Genomic DNA, 18,978 nt, shown 5'->3' on the forward strand with positions numbered 1-18,978 from the left:
ATTGTGGCAAAGTAGCATGCAGTCGATACTTTAGGGTCTATATGGGGCGCCCCTACGGACCAGAGCCACACATCATTTTGTCTATGATAGAAGAAATTCTGTTCATAGAGAAATGATGACACTTTTATACTACGACTGTCCCTCCGTTATGCTGTCCCCCAACCCCTTGTTGCTGTCCTGTACCATTTCTCTGAGTATTCTCTTTCTGATTGGGGGAATTCCCTGTGGTGGGGGAAAAGAATACTGCCACCAAGTTTTCCCACTTGGATCGTAAGAGGCGAGAAGAAAGGGACGGGGAGAGGGACTAGGCATCCTTCTCCCTGTAGCCCCAAGGGGCAAATTCCTAAAAATCAAAGGAGAGGCATAAGGGGTGCTGGAGGGCCTCGGGCCAGCACCCTAAGGTTTGGGTCTTTTAATGTGCGTGGATGTGGTACAGATGAGAGTAAAAGGGAAGAGATAGGTAGTATGTTTGTGAGAAGAAAGTTGGATGTGTTGGCTTTGAGTGAAACTAAGTTGAAAGGGAAGGGTGAGTGTAAGTTTGGGAGTGTAAGTGGGAGGTTATCAGGAGTGAAGAGAGGGCGAGGGAGGGAAGGGGTGGCTATTCTAGTAAGTGAGGAGATAGGTAAAGGGGTAGTGGAGTGGAAGGAGGTTTCCTCAAGGATAATGTGGATGAAGGTGAAACTGGGAAAGGAGATGTGGGTCTTTGTAAGTGCATATGGGCCGGGCAGTGAGAAGAACATGGAAGAAAGGGAGGCCTTTTGGATAGATTTAAATGAGTGCATAGAGGGTTTAGGAAGAAATGTCAATGTAATAGTACTGGGAGACCTTAATGCTAGGGTGGGAAATGGTCCAATCGATGGAGTGGTTGGGAAGTGTGGAGTTCCAGGAAAGAATCGTAGTGGAGAGTTGATGGTGGAAATGTGTCTAGAAAGAGAGTTGATGATAGCAAATACAGTGTTTCGGAAGAAAGTCAAGCATAAGTACACATGGGAGAGGGTGGTGGAGGGAAGGGTGGTAGATAGAGCGCTAATGGATTATGTAGTGGTAAATAGGATTATGATAGGAAGAGTTAAGGATGTACATGTGCTAAGGGGAGAGGGTGGGGGAATATCAATCATTTTTTGGTGGAAGGTAAGCTGAGAGTGGAGGATAGATGGAGAAGGAGGAAAGGGACAAAAGGTAGGGAGGTTCTTAGAGTGAACTCCTTGAATGAAAAGGAAAAGGAGAAGGAGTACGAAAAGAAGCTGAAGGAGGAGTGGGAGGGAGTAAAGGATAGAGCAGAGATGGGTGTGGAGGAGGAATGGGGATGGTTCAAGGAGGGAGTCTTAAAGTGTGCAAGGATGGTGTGTGGAACAAGAAGGACAGGGGGAAATAGAAGAAAGGGTAGTGAATGGTGGGATGAGGAAACAAAGAAGGCTGTAGAAGAGAAGAAGCGAGCATTCACAGATTGGTTACAAAAGAGGACAGGGGAGTCATATGAGACGTACAAAGAAAAGAAAAGAGAAGTAAAGCACAAGGTAAAGGAGGCAAAGAGGAGAGCAGATGTGAAATGGGGTAGGAGTATGACAGAATATTTTGAAAGTAATAAAAAGATGTTTTGGAAAGAAATTAAGAGAGGAAGAGGAGGCGAATCAAGTAGGGAAGAAAAGGTAAAAGGTACAGATGGAGAGTTGATAATGGAAGAGATGGCAGTGAGGGGAAGATGGGCAGAATATTTTAGGGAGTTGCTGAATGTGAAGGAGGATAGGGAAGGAAAGATAGCTGCAGTGGGAAATGCGAAGAAAATGAGAGTGATGAGTGAGGAGAATGGAGGAGAAATAAGGAAGGATGAGGTGAAGGCAGCTGTAAAGATGATGAAAGCAGGTAAGGCACCTGGTCTGGATGGGATGTCATGCAGAATGTCTGAAAAAGGGAGGTGCAGTGATGGTGGACTGGTTGGTGAGGTTATTTAAGGTTTGCTGGAGAGAGGGTAGAGTACCGGAGGACTGGAGTAGTGCCTGTATAGTTCCTCTTTACAAGGGAAAAGGGGACAAGTGTGAATGTAGTAATTGCAGAGGGATTAGCCTGTTGAGTGTAGTAGGGAAAGCTTATGGGAGGATCTTAATTGAGAGGATTAGGAGAGGAACAGAGGGAGTAATTGGTGAGGAACAGTGTGGATTTAGGACAGGTAGAGGTTGTGTAGATCAGATCTTTGTGGTAAGACAGATATGTGAGAAGGCTATAGGAAAGGGGAAGGATGTTTTTTGGGCTTTCATGGATCTGGAAAAGGCTTATGATAGGGTAGACAGAAAGGCACTGTGGGAGGTTATGCAGATTTATGGGATAGGAGGAAAGCTTTTGGGAGCTGTCAAGAGTTTTTATGAGAGTAGTAGAGCATGTGTTAGGATTAGAAATGGAGAGAGTGAGTGGTTTGACGTAAAGGTGGGACTTCGTCAAGGATGCGTTATGTCGCCCTGGCTGTTCAACTTATACATGGATGGGGTGGTGCGAGAGGTGAATGCTGGGGTGGTGAGTCAGGGATTGGAGATGGTTAAAGAAAATGGAGAAAAGTGGGAGGTGAGCCAGCTGTTGTTTGCGGACGACACTGCGCTTGTGGCAGGGTCAGAGGAGGGATTGAGGAAGCTGGTGGCAGAGTTTGGGAGAGTATGTGATAGAAGAAAGCTAAAGATAAATGTGGGTAAAAGTAAGGTGATGAGATGTACAAGGGGTGAAAGTGGCAGTAGACTGGAAGTGAACATTAACCCCTTCCATACGGTGCCGCACACGTAGGCGTCATGGACTTAGATCTCGGTGGCAGCAGCCAATGCCAGCCGTACGACGTGTCGTAATAATACTCGCATCATAAAATATAGTCACCGCTTATATCGATCGTTCTCTCTTCACCCGTGAATTTTGATAACCATAGAAAATGCGATTACAAAAGAATTAGAAAGAATGTCATTATGGAGGGGCGACTACAATAAATATAATCAAGACGCCGATATGGCAGCCTCGCGAATACACTCGCTCCCCATGACGCCTACGTGTGCGGCACCGTATGGAAGGGGTTAAGGGAGAGCGACTGGAGGAAGTGGATAGTTTTGGACACTTGGGTGCAAGTGTAGCAGGAAAGGGTGGAGTGAAGGTGGAGGTAGAATGTAGATTGAGAGAAGCGAGTAAATGCCTTGGTGGTTTAAAGAGTGTAATGAGGAATAGACATTTGGGAATGGATGCGAAGAGGAGACTGTATGAAGGAGTGATTGTGCCAACAGCACTGTGTGGGGCAGAAACGTGGAACATAAGAGAAGAAGAGAGAAGGAGTTTGAATGTGTTTGAGATGAGGTGTCTGAGAAGTATGGTGGGGGTTACTAGGCTAGATAGAGTGAGAAATGAGGAGGTGAGGAGGAGAACAGGGGTGAAAAAGGATTTGGGAGATAGGGTTGGTGAAAGAATATTAGGATGGTTTGGACACATGGAAAGAATGAGTGAAGAAAGACTAGTAAAAGAGGTATGGAAGGCAGATGTGGAGGGAGTGAACATGAGGGGACGTCCTAGGATGAGGTGGATGGATGGGGTGAAGGGGGCTTTGGGGAAGAGGGGAATGTCTGTTGAGGAAGGAAGGGAGAGGACGGAAGACAGAGGTGAGTGGAGAATGGTTGTATATGGATGATGTTGTGACTGCATGAGGAGGAATGGGCGGGGAAGTGGGGGGTGGGGTAGTATGTGTGAGTAAATTTTGACGCAGCCCGAAGGGATTTCTCCCCGTCCTCGCCTTATATGCAAAGGGGGACGGAGAGGGGGGGTCGCCGATTAAATGAAGCGGCCTCGCTGTGGATGTACTGTGTCTTGCGACACTGCTTCTGACCCAGGGCGGTGGGCAGGGTGCAGGGATGACCCGTCATCCAGGAGGTGCTCAGATGAGAGGAAGGGTGGGAGGGGTGTGGAGTGTATTTAGGGATGAAATGGGTGGGAGTGCTTTTATGCCTTTCCCTTTTTGGCTACCTCCCTTGGAAGGGGGAAAAAGCCTTGGTATATGTATGTATGTATAAATCTGGTGACCTCTGCTGCCAACCAAGGTTTTATCTCGTATATATATTTAGACAATCAGTTATACAAGTAAAGGAGATCATAGTGATTTGGACCACATGCAAAAATTCAATACTATCTCCTCTATAGACTCTGGCAACATGGCTACACGAATTGGGCTTACAAAATCAATCCTATGGAAATCTACACAATCTAACTACCAGATAAAAATATTCTATTTGCTAAACAAAATTTTTTACAGAATGATTTAATGCATGTCTTACCTTTAAATCCCTATGAGTGATATTTCTGGAATGTAAATACTTTATGGCTTGCACCATCTGATAGAAGAACAGTTTTGTGTTTGATTCAGTGATTTGCTTCATCTTGACTACACGATCAAACAGTTCTCCTCCATCTGCTAATTCCATAACAATAAAAATACACTCCTCAGTCTCTATGACATCCTTTATACTGATTACACATGGCTGAAAAAGGAAAAGTTTATGTAATAGTGATAAAGTTGTACAACTACACTATTTCACAAATATACTAAGTGTAATGACAAATAGACATTTGGGAATGGATGCTAAGAGGAGATTGTATGAAGGGGTGATTGTGCTGACAGCACTGTATGAGGTAGAGACATGGAACATAAGAGAGGAAGTGTTTAAATGTGTTTGAGGTGAAATGTCTACGAAATATGACAGGGATTACAAGGTTCGATGAGATGAGGAGAAGAATGGGGGTGGAAAGTAGATGGGAGATACGGTTGACAAAAAAGAGAATTGGGATGGTTTTGAGACAGGGAAAGAATGAGTGAAGAAAGATTAGTAAAAGAAGTGTGGAAGGCAGAGGTGGATGGAGTGAACATGAGGTCAACCAAGGACGAGATAGATGGATGGGATGATAGGGTCTTTGAGCAAGAGGTGGATGTCTGTTGAGGAAGGAAGGGAGAAGGCTGAAGATAGGAGTGTGTGGAGAATGGCTATGTATAGATGATACTGTGATGCATGGATGGGAATGGGTGGGGGATGGGGGATAGTTAAAAAGTGGCTATGCATGAATATTTTGATGCAACCCAAAGGGATTTCTTCTTGTTTTCAATGTTTCTGCATGAGGGGATGGAGAGGGAGGGGGGACTGCCAATCAAACAAAGTGGTTTTGCTGTTGGATGTGCTGTGTCTTGCTGCATTGGTTCTGACCCAGGGTGATGGGCGAGATCCAGGGATGACCAGTCATCCATGGTGCCAAAATGAGAGGGAGGGAGGGGTGGTGTATGGGAGTGGAATGGGTATAGATGAAATGGGTGGGACTTTTGACTTTGGCTACCTATCTTGTAAGAGGGAAAAAGCCCTTGGTATATCTATGTACAAATATCAAACTGATGGATATCAATGAAGTTAGTTTGTTGATGGAGGAGTGAGTGATATGATTGTGAATACGTTTCCAGAGGTTGGTATTTGGTGATTGTGGAGAAAGAGAAGAGAGTATTTGTGTGATATAGGTATTTGAGTGTTGTTTTGATGTTTCTCAGTGTGTGTCTATGGGTGTTCTTCTATGTAGTGTTGTGGGTGTGCTGCATTTATGGAGGTTGTGGCAAATGTTTGTGTGCCTCTCATATCAAAATGATCCTTGACTTTGAGAACTTGTTTTATGTTGTAAAGGTCTGTAGGTATTGTATTTGTGCAGCCTTTAGGGATTTGTTTTGTATAGTCTGAGGAGTGTTGTGGTGTGTCTTAGTGAGATTAGGGGCCCATGAGGGGCTCGCATAATTCATCACTGAGTATATGCATTGTTTGTATACTGTAGTACTAGTTTCTATATTTGTCCAAATGCTGTTCCTGCAACTGATTCAAGTGCATTAAGTCTAGGTGTTCATTTAGTCCTTATGTTTGATCCACAAACTGATAGACAATACATTGCTGCATGCCAGACCCCCTAATATCCTTCTCTTTAATCCTCTCTCCCCCAAAAGGACAGAGTCCACCTGACCAGACTGTGATGCAGTCACCATCCGGCCCTTCTAAGCTACCAGAAGAGGCTAGATAACAGCACTGTAGACAACTGCCCAGGATGTAACACTTCACCCTATACTATACAATACATTATGGAAGACTGCATTGTACATAATCATGCATGCCAACAACACAATATAGACTATAAAGGATTTGGGGAAAACCCTGTTCCTGCCATGGCATTCCTCAGGGAGATAGGACTGCTTGGCCGGACAGTCTAGGGAATGACAACAACTTAGTTTACTAAAGCTTGTTACACTATAGTGGTAAATTAGACCTTGCTGTGGAAATACTGTATCTCACTGCCTTGCTCTTGAGCCAAACAAGTATCCAGTGGCCACTGTTGGATACTTGGGAGCTCTGGGTCTCCTGCAAGACTGACTTGGGGCAACAGACTCACTGACAAAGCAGTGTGGTGGGTGATAAATGGGCTTTCCTTGTATATGAAGTTGGTATGTGCTTTAACTCAAACAGCCCCATTATAAAGGTAGTCATTGGTTTAAAACTGATGCAATTTATGACCATCTACATTTATGACTACTTCATCCATGAGGAGCTAAGATGAGAGGGATATGGGTGATAAATGGGTGTGGAATTAGATGGCTACCTTCCATATATGGGTGAAGAAGCCCTTGGTGTGTGTGTATGTGTATATATATATAATATATATATATAATATATATGTAATTTTGTGATGTCTATTCAGTTAACTTATAGGTCATTCAGTCAATGGATATTAAGGAATTGGCTAAAGGGAGTGAGTGAAGGGCATTGTATAACATGGTCTATGTCTTGTGTGTTGTCATTGCATGTGGGACATTTGGTGTCTGGTGCCTGACCAAATGTGTAATGGTACAATTTTAGAGCTAGGCAATGATTTGATCACAGGTATGCTATGAACTATAGCAGTAATAAGAACAACTCTATTAAAAATATAATTATACATGAGAACATACATGATGGACAGATTGCAAGAGTTTTACTTCATTCTGCATTTGGTCAATTTGATTCAAACAAAGACGACCCTTGACTGTGAAGTGTTTTTTCTGCATTATTTTGACAGCATATCTCTCACAAGAGCCCTGCAAAAGATAAATACAAAATATGTAATACATTCATGAGAAATGTATAAAATTTTCATCCATTACGTATTTCAGCAGCATACAATTGTATATCTTTGGACTTGGTAAAATATATAAAGTATAGCATAATATTAAATTAATTAATATAAGAAAATCATCTTTCCTACCAGATTCTTAAGCACTGCCAAGATACAACATACATACCAAAGGGTCTTTCCCCCCTTATAATGGGTCTGGCCAACTCAAAGCATGTACCACACCACACCCATCCGAAACACATCACCCCTACCATCTTAGCACCTCATGGATGAAGGGTCATCCTTGTTCCCTACTACACCACACAGGTCAAATGCAATGCAGGGCCCAAAAGTCAGAGCTGGTTCTTCACCACTTCATTACATAGTGACAACCTAACCTCTTTTCATCCACTCAATATATCTGAGCCAGACTCCTTTCAGGCCATATTGTTTCATCATCCATTTATGACCATTCTTCATTCACTTCTACCTTTTGCAATCTCACTTCATTACTAAAAAGACATTCCTCTTGCATACAATACCTTCTTTATACCATTTATCTAGGTACCTGCATATGGTGGTCCTGCAAAATTGCCTATTTTCAAAACCCATCAACCCCCTTACCTCCATCAGGAGGTGCAGCCCTGAGGGCTGACACTTGGTCTCTGGACTGGACCCAAGATCTCTTGTAACTCTTGTGTATTTCTTGCACTTTTTCACACATGGAGAACTGACAACAAGTCAACCCCTTTCCTCTGCATACAATTTTCGATTGGCGACATGGAAATAGTCCCACACTAATAGAACACAGACAACAGTCCATAGTTTCTTCCCAGATCTTACCTTAGTGAATGCTAATCGAACTTCACCAAATGCTCCTTTACCAAGTACTTTGGTTATTGTATATTTTCCTGTTACCAGTGATGGATAATTTTCAGTCTTTGTCAGGTCATGGAACACATAAACTGAGGAAGAAATCAGTTATTAGGAATATGGCAAGAATGCATTATAAACATCATTGTATATAAAACTTGTTAATGTCCTACTGGCAAGGTCAGAGGAAGACTTGCATAATATGGGGAGTGAGTTTGGTATGGTGAGCAGGAAAAGACTTAAGAAAGATAGAAAGGAAAGGAAAAAAAAGAAGAAAGAGAGAGACAGAGAGAGAGAGAGAGAAAAGAGAAATACAGACAGAAAGAGAGCACAAGCTTTAACAATGATCAAATAAAACACATATCTCAATTTTACCTTTTTTATGAGGAAGTGCAAGAGAAATTTCATCATTACTCTGGAGCACCTGTTTTTTGCCCTTGCCCACACGCTCTCCATTAATGAATGTGCCATTAGATGACGTGTCTGTTACATAAACCACAGGACCCGAAGGCATCATTTCTCTGCAAATTCTGGGAATCAAATAAGAGAAAGAAAAACTAAATAAATAAATAAAATAATATCTATGTGATGGGAGGGGTGTTAAATGGGTTCTAATTGTAATTGCCAAAATTTCAATCCAATTGAAAACCTGTGATCAATAACACTGGGTAACAGCCAAAAAATCGTCAGGGGTTTCTCAGCTGATTTAAACTAATTTTGGTGTTCTGAGTCCCAATATCACATTGGTTTTGCTCAATCAGGTCAACTTTTTGAGATACAGCCATAGGCCTACCTGACGAGCTATACATATGATAATTTGAAGGGTTTTGAGTTCAATCCTATTTTTCTTGAAGAATATGGCGAATTATTCATATATAAATGGTTGCTTCTGGTGTGTTTCTGTTTGAAATTGACTAATTGACTTATTTCTTTCTTTTCAGGGTATTGATATGGCTTCGGCGCGACGGTCATGCAGGAATAATCCTGACATTTTCTGCTACATTTGCGGAGAATACACGCTGTCAATGCACAGGAAGAGCATCACAAGCCTTGTGAAGCGCGCATACTAGGCTTACTTTCAAGTCAAGCTGGGTGACCAAGATAAGTCCTGGGCACCGCACACGGTGTGCATGACGTGCGTGGAATACCTCCGGCGGTGGACGAAGGGCACGAAAACTTCACTGAAGTTTGGGATTCCGATGGTTTGGAGGGAGCCGTCTGACCATGAATCAGATTGTTACTTCTGCGCCATCAATACTACTGGCATCAACCGGAAGAATCGGAGCAGCCTCCAGTACCCCGACCTTCCATCTGCCCGCCGTCCAGTTGCTCACTGCGAAGAACTTCCTGTACCAGCGTGCAGAGAGCTTCCTGATAGCGACGACGAGGCCACCACTGCATATGAGGGAGGAGATACAGAAGAAGAGTATGAAACACAAGATGGTCCGCAGCCCTTTTCACAATGTGAGCTTAATGATCTGGTTCGGGATCTCAGCTTGTCGAAGACTTCCGCCGAGCTGTTGGCCTCCAGACTCAAAGAGAAAAATTTACTCGGCGAGGATGCGCGTATCACGTTCTTTCGTAGAAGGCATCAGGACTACATGGGCTACTTCTGCCAGGAGGAAGACCTCGTGTACTGCCGAGATGTCGCCGGTCTTCTTGTTAAACTCGGCGCTCCTCAATATGATCCGAGAGATTGGCGACTCTTCATAGACAGTAGCAAGCGCTCTTTGAAGAGTGTGCTCATCCACAACGGGAACGAGTTCGCCTCAATTCCTCTTGCACACTCCACAACTCTCAAAGAGAAATATGAAGCAGTCAAGTACGTGCTCGACAAAATCCAATATGAGCAGCACCAATGGCTCATCTGCGTCGACCTTAAGATGGTGAACTTTCTACTTGGTCAGCAGTCCGGGTACACAAAGTACCCATGCTTTATATGTAAGTGGGACAGTCGAGACAGAGCCCAGCACTATGTGAAGAAAGAGTGGCCGGCGCGAGAGCAGTTAGTACCTGGGGCGAGCAACATCATAAACGAACCTCTTGTTGACCGGGAAAAGATTTTGTTCCCACCGCTTCACATCAAGCTTGGGTTAATGAAACAGTTCACGCGTGCTCTGGACAAGGATGGGAGGTGCTTCAACTACCTGTGGCGAGCCTTCCCTGGAGTGACCATTGAGAAGCTGAAGGCCGGCATTTTCGATGGCCCACAGATACGGCAGCTCATCAAGGACACAGAGTTTGAAAACTCCAAGAACACGCTAGAGTGCGCCGCCTGGAGGTCGTTTGTGCAGGTGGTGAACAACTTCCTGGGGAACAAGAAGGCAGCAAACCACGCCACACTCATCAACAGCATGATAAAGAACTTCCAAAACCTCGGGTGTTTGATGAATATAAAGATGCATTTCCTGTTCTCACACATGGAGAAGTTTCCTGAAAACCTTGGTGCGGTCAGCGACGAGCAGGGAGAAAGGTTCCATCAGGACATGCGTCAAATGGAGGAGAGGTACCAGGGGAGGTGGGACGCAGTCATGCTCGCGGACTACTGCTGGTCGCTGAAGAGAGACAACCCAGCAGCTGCTCACACACGGAATTCGAGGAAACGGCGATTTACGCCGTGAACTCCGAACTTTTGTGTCACGTAACGCTCATGTACATGTATTAAGCTTATCAAATGTAATCGAGTATATAAAAAATGAATGAATTTGGATACGTTGACTTTTATTTCCCCAGGAAAACGGAAAAACCGATTTTTTATGATCCGCAGAAATTGGGTTTTTGGACGAAAAATCGTTTATACTTAAATGTCTGTAGCGAACAATCCTGACCTGATTGAGAAAAACCAAGGGCATTTTCGGACTCAGAGCATCACAATTAGTCTAATTCCGCTGGAAAACCCTGGACGATTTAAAAAAAAAAAAAAAAATTGTTACCCAGTGTAATCAAACATTGCCTCTGTGACACTGACACTTCCATCACTCCCCAAGTTAAGGATGTCGTGTTTGGACAAAATTTCTTGGTGAACAACTCCACAAAATCTGGCTGATTCTGTCCTAAGGAGGCTGGATGAGCATATAAAATAACGAGGCAATGGCATGAAGTAACTGAAGGGTGATAAGTATTAATTTTGTGATTGTTAACAATGTTATTCATCTTGTGAACAGACTTTCTGTCCTGGGTGTATGTGGAAACTGGAGCACACTACAGGACTTAAAGGTAAACAAAATGAAAGATTTTCATAACCTCTTTGATACGATGATGCCTACGTAGGCATTGTGAGGCACGAGCGGGTATATGAGGATGCCAGCATCAGCGTCTTGAGTATATTTATTTTGTAGTTGTGGCTGAGTGACCCCCAAATTCTGTGAACTGGTCTGATCATGTTTTCTGTGTTTATTATTACTCAGAGTGAAAGAGAACAAGTAATACAGCAGTGACTTATCATAAGTAGAGTGATGCATTGTACATTAGGCATCCAATGCTGTGCATGAGAATTTAACTCATATTGAAGAGGTTAAGGGCAAGTACATGAGGACAACAATAAAGGATAATGTATCAGGATGGAGAGCAGTGAGATATAGATTCTCAAAGGATTCAGAGCCAAAACATTATAATCTATGTACAAAGTCTTAAGTGACCTGTGAGCAAAATTGATGGTCATGGCTGAATTCCTTAGGACTTAGGTCCCCTGCAACAAGATGTACAAATCTACTAGTTGATTGAACCCTTCAGAACCATCAAATTGTATCCCAGTGTCAGTGATGTCAAATATCTACAACATCCTTCCTTAACAGCTTGATGGATAAAAAGTTAAACACAGCAAAAAGGTCAAAACTTTTATCATTCAATATTATGAAATACAAAATATCTCCTGTATCCAGCCCCAAGATATTCAATATCCTACAATGTAACTGGTCTTGAATCCTGTTAAGACTATTTTTTCACTCACTGGAAACCTATAGCCCCAGTTGGGGTGGGAAGGGGGGGGGGCAGTTTCTACATCCCCTTATAGTAGTAGAATGGGAGGAATCACTTGTCAAGTCTCCTTAGGTATAAGAAATACAGTTGAAGTTAAGACGAAGGGAAATCATGGGTTTGGTTTGGAAACAAAACATTATGCACATTATACTCCACATACGAGTATTAACAAGTTTTCAAGATGAGCATCAGGGAGATGACTCTCTCTGACATCCATCGTTAACCTCTTGAATACGATGATGCTAATGTATGCATCATTAGCCGTGAGTCAGGCATATGAGAATGCTGGTGTCAGCATCCTAGTTATATTTATTTTGTTGTGGCTGAGTGCCCCCCCCATATTATGTGAACAGGTTTGATCACATTTTCCAAAATCATATTCCGGGTGAAAAAGAACAAGTATAACAGCAGTAACTTTATATTTTGTATAATGCTTGTATTGTGATGCATCATTGTACATCAGGCAACCTGGTGGGGGTGCAAATGTTTGACTCGTACTGAAGAGGTTAAGGACCACTTGCAGGTACTCATCATACTTACATAAAATGTGTCTTGGATATGGCTAACAGTAGCTTTCCAGGCATGCAGTCTTCATTGATTCTGTAGTCTGTACAGCCCCGCCCAAAACTGTAGGAATCCTTCATCATATCTACAACAAAAACAATGTCAGCCATTAGATTGAATAGATTACCAGGTTAATGCAGTCCACATCATAAACTTTCCTATATTAAATATTGTGATAAAAGAAATGGTTATAATGGCATTGTAATATGACATTTAATACAACAGTTAATATGACATTTCTTAATTATTTATAAAAAAAAAAAAAAAAAAAAAAGGAATGTAAATTTTCTGTAAAAACAAAATATAATTATAAAAAATAATTATGATAACAAATAAATAAATGAATACATAAATAAATTATTAAATGAAATAAAATAAAACAAAATAAATAAATGAATTTGCTCAAGGCACATTTGAGGTTATCTTCCCCTTCCTTTATTTAAGCAGCTTTAGATCTCTTCTGAGATTTACTGTCCCAAGTAAAGTAACCATGGCTACTGGGTTGATCCACCAATTACTCAAGAGAGGAAACTAGTGTTATTTGAAATGAATGAGTGTTGCACAGTATTCTGTGTCTTCCGTATTGGCGACACTTCAAAAGGCTCAGGTGACAACCAAACAAGAGATGACTTCACCATTCTCATAAAAATATCAAGCAGAGTATACACCATGAAATTCTCAGACCAAAGAGAGATCAATATTGGTGGCAGGTATAGAGATAAGTAGATAACTTGTATACCCTTTTGGATAAAGTTTGAATAATGAGGACAAGGGACAAAATTTTCTTATCATTATGCTGTTTACCTAGTTGTATTATATGGGAAGGGAGCTATGCTCGTGGTGACCCATCTTTGCATCTTTCAGCATCAAGTTATTTCTTAAAATCTTGAATAGTGCTTACACAGTTTCTTTATCTAAATTATTCCAGGTATCCATTATTCTGTGTGGGAGGCTATTTTTTTCCAGATCTTTTCTATAGTTATCCTTTTTGTGCTTTTTTTTTTGTGTCCTTGTTTTTCCATTGTCCCATTTTAGTAAATCATTCATATCTAGGATTTCCATTCCTTTCATGATTCTATAGTCATGATTCTATCTCTTTGTTCCAGAGTTGGTAATTCCAATTTGGACAATCTTTGTTCGTATGTTAATTTGGAAAGAGTTGGTGCCAACTTTGTCGTTGCTCTTTGTATTCTTTCTAATTTCTTTATATTCTTTTTAGTACTGGGTGTCCATAGTGTTGCTGCATACTCCAGTTTTGGTCTTATTAGTGTAATTAATATTTTTTAAATAATTTCCTCATCCAAGAAGTCAAATGCCACTTTTATTGACCTTGATAGGTTGAAGGTTTCTCCGACTATTTTACTGATATGTTTGTCCGGTGTCATGTCTTTGCTAATTATTACTTTAAGGTCTCTTTCCGAGTTCACTTTTTTGACTTCTTCACCAATTTTATAATTTTTTGATATTCTGTTTTTACTTTTTCCACACTCCATTATACTACATTTCTTGATATTGAAGTTCATTTCCCATTTTTGCATCCATTTCCAGATTTTGTCCAGGTCTAACTAATGATTTGCAATCCTCCTCTGTTCTTACTTTCTTTAGTATTTTTGTGTCATCTGTGAAGAAATTCATATGACACTACTCCTTCATCCATGTTATTATATATGGCAAACATGATTGGAGCCAGTGCTGAACCTTAAGGGACAACACTTATCATTTCTTCCCAATTTGAGTATTTATCTCTAATTACTACCCTCATTTTTCTCCCAGTCAGGAAGTCTTCCATCTATTCCAATAATTTTCCTCTGATGCCACCTATTGATTCTATTTTTCTTATTAGTTTCTTGTGTGGTACCTTATCAAAAGCTTTTTGTAGGTCTAGAAAGGCACAGTCTGCCAAACCATCCTTCTCTTGTATTATTTCTATTGAAAAAAAAAATTATATAAATATAACATACTTTGGTATATGATCTACACAGCTAATGTGATCTACGTATAACTTGTGTGGATACCACCAGGTAATGTCAATAAATTTACTGCACAAGAATAAATATTGAGAATGAAGACAAAATTTATATAAATATAATATACTTCAGTATATGGACTACAAAGCCAATGTGGTCTACATATAATCTGTGTGGATGACACCAGGGAATGTAAATTTATTGCATAAGAATGAATATTGAGAATCAAGACAAAATTATACATTATATAATATACTTTGGTATGCAATCTACATAGCCATCATGATCTATGTATAACTTGCATGGCAACACCTGGGAATGTTAATAAATCTATTACATAAGAATAAATATTGAGAATGAAGACAAAAATTATACATACATATACCAAGGCTTTTTCCCCCTTACAAGGGAGGTAGCCAAAAAGGAAAAGGCATAAAATCACTCCCACCCATTCCATCCCTAAATACACTCCACTTCCCTCCACCCTCCCTCCCATCTTAGCACCTCCTGGATGATGGGTCATCCCTGCACCTTGTCCACTGCCCTGGGTCAGAGGCAGTGTTGCAAGGCACAGCACATCCACAGCAAGGCTGCTTCATTAAATCGGCAACCCCCCTCTCTGTCCCCCCCAAAATTATAGAAATATAATATAAACACCATATGAGGACGGAGCCTTTATTTGTACGACGTTTCACTTATTACAGCTTTTTCAAGTACAAGTTCAGATACAAATGTACTTGAAAAAGCTGTAATAAGCGAAACGTCGTACAAATAAAGGCTCCGTCCTCATATGGTGTTTATCTCGTCAATCTTGTCGGCAAACTGCCACTTTTAAGCAAATATAATATACATTGGTATGCAAAATAAAGTATAGATTGCATACCAAAGTAGCTTCATGAGACATGTATCACAAACATTTGTGAGGACTTATAATTTTTTCCATTAAGGGTGTGATCAATTGATGTGAAACAATCTAGTGCACACCACATTGCAAAAATCTCCTCTAAGCACACTATATAAACCCAGATCAACTTGATAAATCATGGGAGTACACTCATAACTAAACTTTCAAATGGGCCTAAATAGAATGTCTGGCTCAACACACTTACCAAAAGAGGGGATATTCCCCCTAAGAGGCAAAAGTCTTCCCCATACTCCAATTTTTTCAGGTGAAGCAACTGCTTCTTGTGTTTCTGACAAGCCCTGAAAAATAAATGTATCTTTGTAGTAATCTATGGTGCTTATAACAAAATACTGGTACATCAATCCTTAGAAACTGTTTTGGGCCACCCTTATAGACACATTATTTATCTATGTTTCATTATAAAATCTTTACTCATAAAGAAATGGTGATATTTCTCCCCTATTGCTGTCCATCATTTAAGCTGTTTCCTTAAACCTATTCCATACTACTTCTATGAATCTATCTCTTCCTGATCCTCTATTATGTTGTGGAACAATTCTAATATTGTCCTAATGCTTCTTGCAAAAGACAAGTAAATGGGGTGGAGTGACTGTGAGGGGACTAGGAATGCCCCACTGTGTATTTTTCTCCTATAAAAATTCAAGACACTCATTTCTATTGTTGTGCATATTTTACCATCCAAACCCCCCAATTTTCTGACATGGTACATACATACATACATATACCAAGGCTTTTCCCCCTTACAAGGGAGGTAGCCAAAAAGAAAAGGCATAAAACCACTCCCACCCATTCCATCCCTAAATACACTCCACTCACCTCCACCCTCCCTCTTATCTTAGCACCTCCTGGATGATGGGTCATCCCTGCACCTTGTCCACTGCCTTGGGACAGAAGCAGTGTCGCAAGACACAGCACATCCACAGCAAGGCCGCTTCATTAAATTGGCGACCCCCCTCTCCGTTCCCCCATGCAGAAAAGGAGAAGACGGGGAGAAATCCCTTCGGGCTGCATCAAATTTTTCTCACACATACTACCTCACCCCTAACCCCCACCCATTCCACCTCATGCATCACAGCATCATCCATATACAACCATTCTCCATTCACCCCTGTCTTCTGTCCTCTCCCGTCCTTCCTCAACAGACATTCCCCTCTTCCCCAAAGCCCCCTTCACCCCATCCATCCATCTCATCCTAGGACGACCCCTCATGTTCATTCCCTCCACATCTGCCTTCCATACCTCTTTTACTAGTCTTTCTTCACTCATTCTTTCCATGTGTCCAAACCATCCTAATACTCTTTCATCAACCCTATCTCCCAACTCCCCTACCACCCCTGTTCTCCTCCTTATCTTCTCATTTCTTTTCTCACTCTATCCAGCCTAGTAACCCCCATCATACTTCTCAGACACCTCATCTCAAACTCCTTCTCCCTTCCTCTCTTATGTTCCATGTTTCTGTGTGCTGTTGGCACAATCACTCCTTCATACAGTCTCCTCTTAGCATCCATCTTAGATTAGTATCCTGACATGGTACTTAAACAAAAAATTCTGATTCATTTAATCACTACGAACATTACTGAAAGAATATGTTTTATAAAGAAAGGCCTGCAAAACACTATTGGAAAAAAAAAAAAGATAAACTTCCAGAACAAATATTGAAGTTCACTGATTTTTCACACTCCAATTCATTTTAGATAAAATAGTGCAATATCATTAAGAAAGTGTACACCTAAGCGATATATCAACACAAAATTAAATAATAATTTGGTAAATCAAAATACATCAAAGTAATATCTTTTTTTCTTGGCAGAAAAAAACAACTGCTAAAAGCAAATACAATACCAAATGGAGCTGCAACAACAGGTTTGAGGAACCACATTTGTGTCACCTGCCTAGTCCTGTCACTGTCAGTTTGACAATGGCAATGGCTACCTTGTGCCTTTAGTGCCTCTACCAATACATCGCAAACTACATTTTTTTTTAAACACTGCTACAGAGATAAGCTTCATGCTTTTCTTAAGGCAATGAAATACCTCTACACCCATCCCCCATCTGATCGGATGCCAAAATTGGCCATCACCATCCCTATTGACGACAATGACCCTGATGACCTCTAGCATTATTAGTTTTAGTATCACATTACTAAATGCAAGTTATGTTAGGTTAGGACAGAACAATTACTCATACTTTAATTTCTTTGTCTTCTCCATCTATGAAAACAAACTTGGTATCTGGAAGTACTTGTCATGGCTCCGTTCGGAAGTGTATCGCTTTAAGCAAATTTTTTTTTTTTTTATAAAGTTTCGCCAAGAGAACCGTATATTGATATACTGTAATTTGCAAAACTAATATTTTTCTATTACTATATCATTTAGGTTTAAAGTTTACCAATAATTCTAAAATATAGTGGTCCAATGACACAACACAATTTGTTCCCCTAACTCCTCCATAGCAATACACAGAAGAAAATATTAAATTTTATTACCAAATGCTCAAATTATTCTTGTATGAATACATAATAGATTGTTAATTTATTTTGCCGCACTTAGCACTGGAGGGGTGATGGAACAAATAACATTGCTGGACAGGGTCCATTTACTCCTGGGGTACTGATAAAACTTATGTAATACAGTAGTAGATGTTCATGCCATTACAGTAAATCTTATTGTTCCTTCCCCCATTTCAAATTTCTCTCTTCCTTTGTTCAGTGGGGATGAAGAGAACGTAGGTTTGCAACAAAAATGAATATCAAAATAAAATTACATAAATCTTAGATATTGTGAAATTAATTTCATAATTGTAGGTATACTGTACTGTACTATACATAATTATGATAATACACGATTGTAGAAAATTTGAACAAGACTCTTCTCACCTGTGTACTTGCTTGACTCTGAGGAAAAGAATCAGTCATGGTCTTTCTACATTGGCAACACCAAATTCCAGCAAAAATATAAATGTCCTTGCCTATATTTCACACTTTAACTGAAAATTAATCCAAGTTATACATCAAGGTTGCATTCGATATCGTTCTTATCCTCAGCTGTAGCACTAAATAAAGTTGGTGACGGTTCCACGAGACCTTATTTCCCTCGTACTTCTTATCATAATTATTGACATACACTTACAGTAAATGCAACTAGTTTGTATATCTATGAGAAAAACTGTTGCTTAAATCTGTTTGACTTCATGTTCATCTCAGTGTTATTGCATGTTCAAAATGTTGGACATCAGTTCTGTAATATTTGCAAAATAGTAACAATTTCAAGTAGTTGAAATTACGTTGCCACTTTCTTGTTGCAATAACAATGTTTATTACTTAGACACGACCTGGTTTCATTGAGTTTCAAGAGTTGGTACAATGTGAGGAATATAAACTGTCTTGAGATTAGTTATCTTGACTTCACGTTGTTGACAAGAGTTGTTGCGTTGTTTATGTCCACAGCTCATGTAAAATCCTTCTTCTAACTCTGCATTTGAAAAGTAAAATATTTTAATGCAGTTCTTGTACCGTTTATTTCATTTGTCTTATTACAAAATATATTATAT

General features: G+C 40.5%; 1 protein-coding gene across 3 annotated transcripts in view; it reads right to left on the reverse strand.

The window, feature by feature from the left end:
* LOC143026397 (serine/threonine-protein kinase Chk2-like) overlaps positions 1–18,936 on the reverse strand; it is a 32,556-nt gene extending 13,620 nt beyond the window's left edge. Inside the window, exons 1-8 of one of the 3 annotated variants that reach the window (XM_076186698.1) lie at positions 18,749–18,936; positions 18,305–18,414; positions 15,614–15,707; positions 12,514–12,622; positions 8,371–8,525; positions 7,966–8,087; positions 6,980–7,105; positions 4,290–4,493 (exon numbers count right to left, since the gene is read on the reverse strand). In XM_076186698.1, the coding sequence (XP_076042813.1) occupies positions 4,290–4,493; positions 6,980–7,105; positions 7,966–8,087; positions 8,371–8,525; positions 12,514–12,622; positions 15,614–15,707; positions 18,305–18,343 (849 nt within the window). In that variant the 5' untranslated portion in view covers positions 18,344–18,414; positions 18,749–18,936. Of the gene's footprint in view, positions 1–4,289; positions 4,494–6,979; positions 7,106–7,965; positions 8,088–8,370; positions 8,526–12,513; positions 12,623–15,613; positions 15,708–18,304 lie in introns of all 3 variants that reach the window. The other 2 variants (XM_076186697.1, XM_076186696.1) reach the window with 2 other exon arrangements.
* Between the last annotated feature and the right edge of the window lie 42 nt (positions 18,937–18,978).

Source organism: Oratosquilla oratoria, chromosome 6, assembly GCF_046742065.1.
Source record: "Oratosquilla oratoria isolate Oo_2021 chromosome 6, ASM4674206v1, whole genome shotgun sequence".
Lineage (NCBI taxonomy): Eukaryota > Metazoa > Arthropoda > Malacostraca > Stomatopoda > Squillidae > Oratosquilla > Oratosquilla oratoria.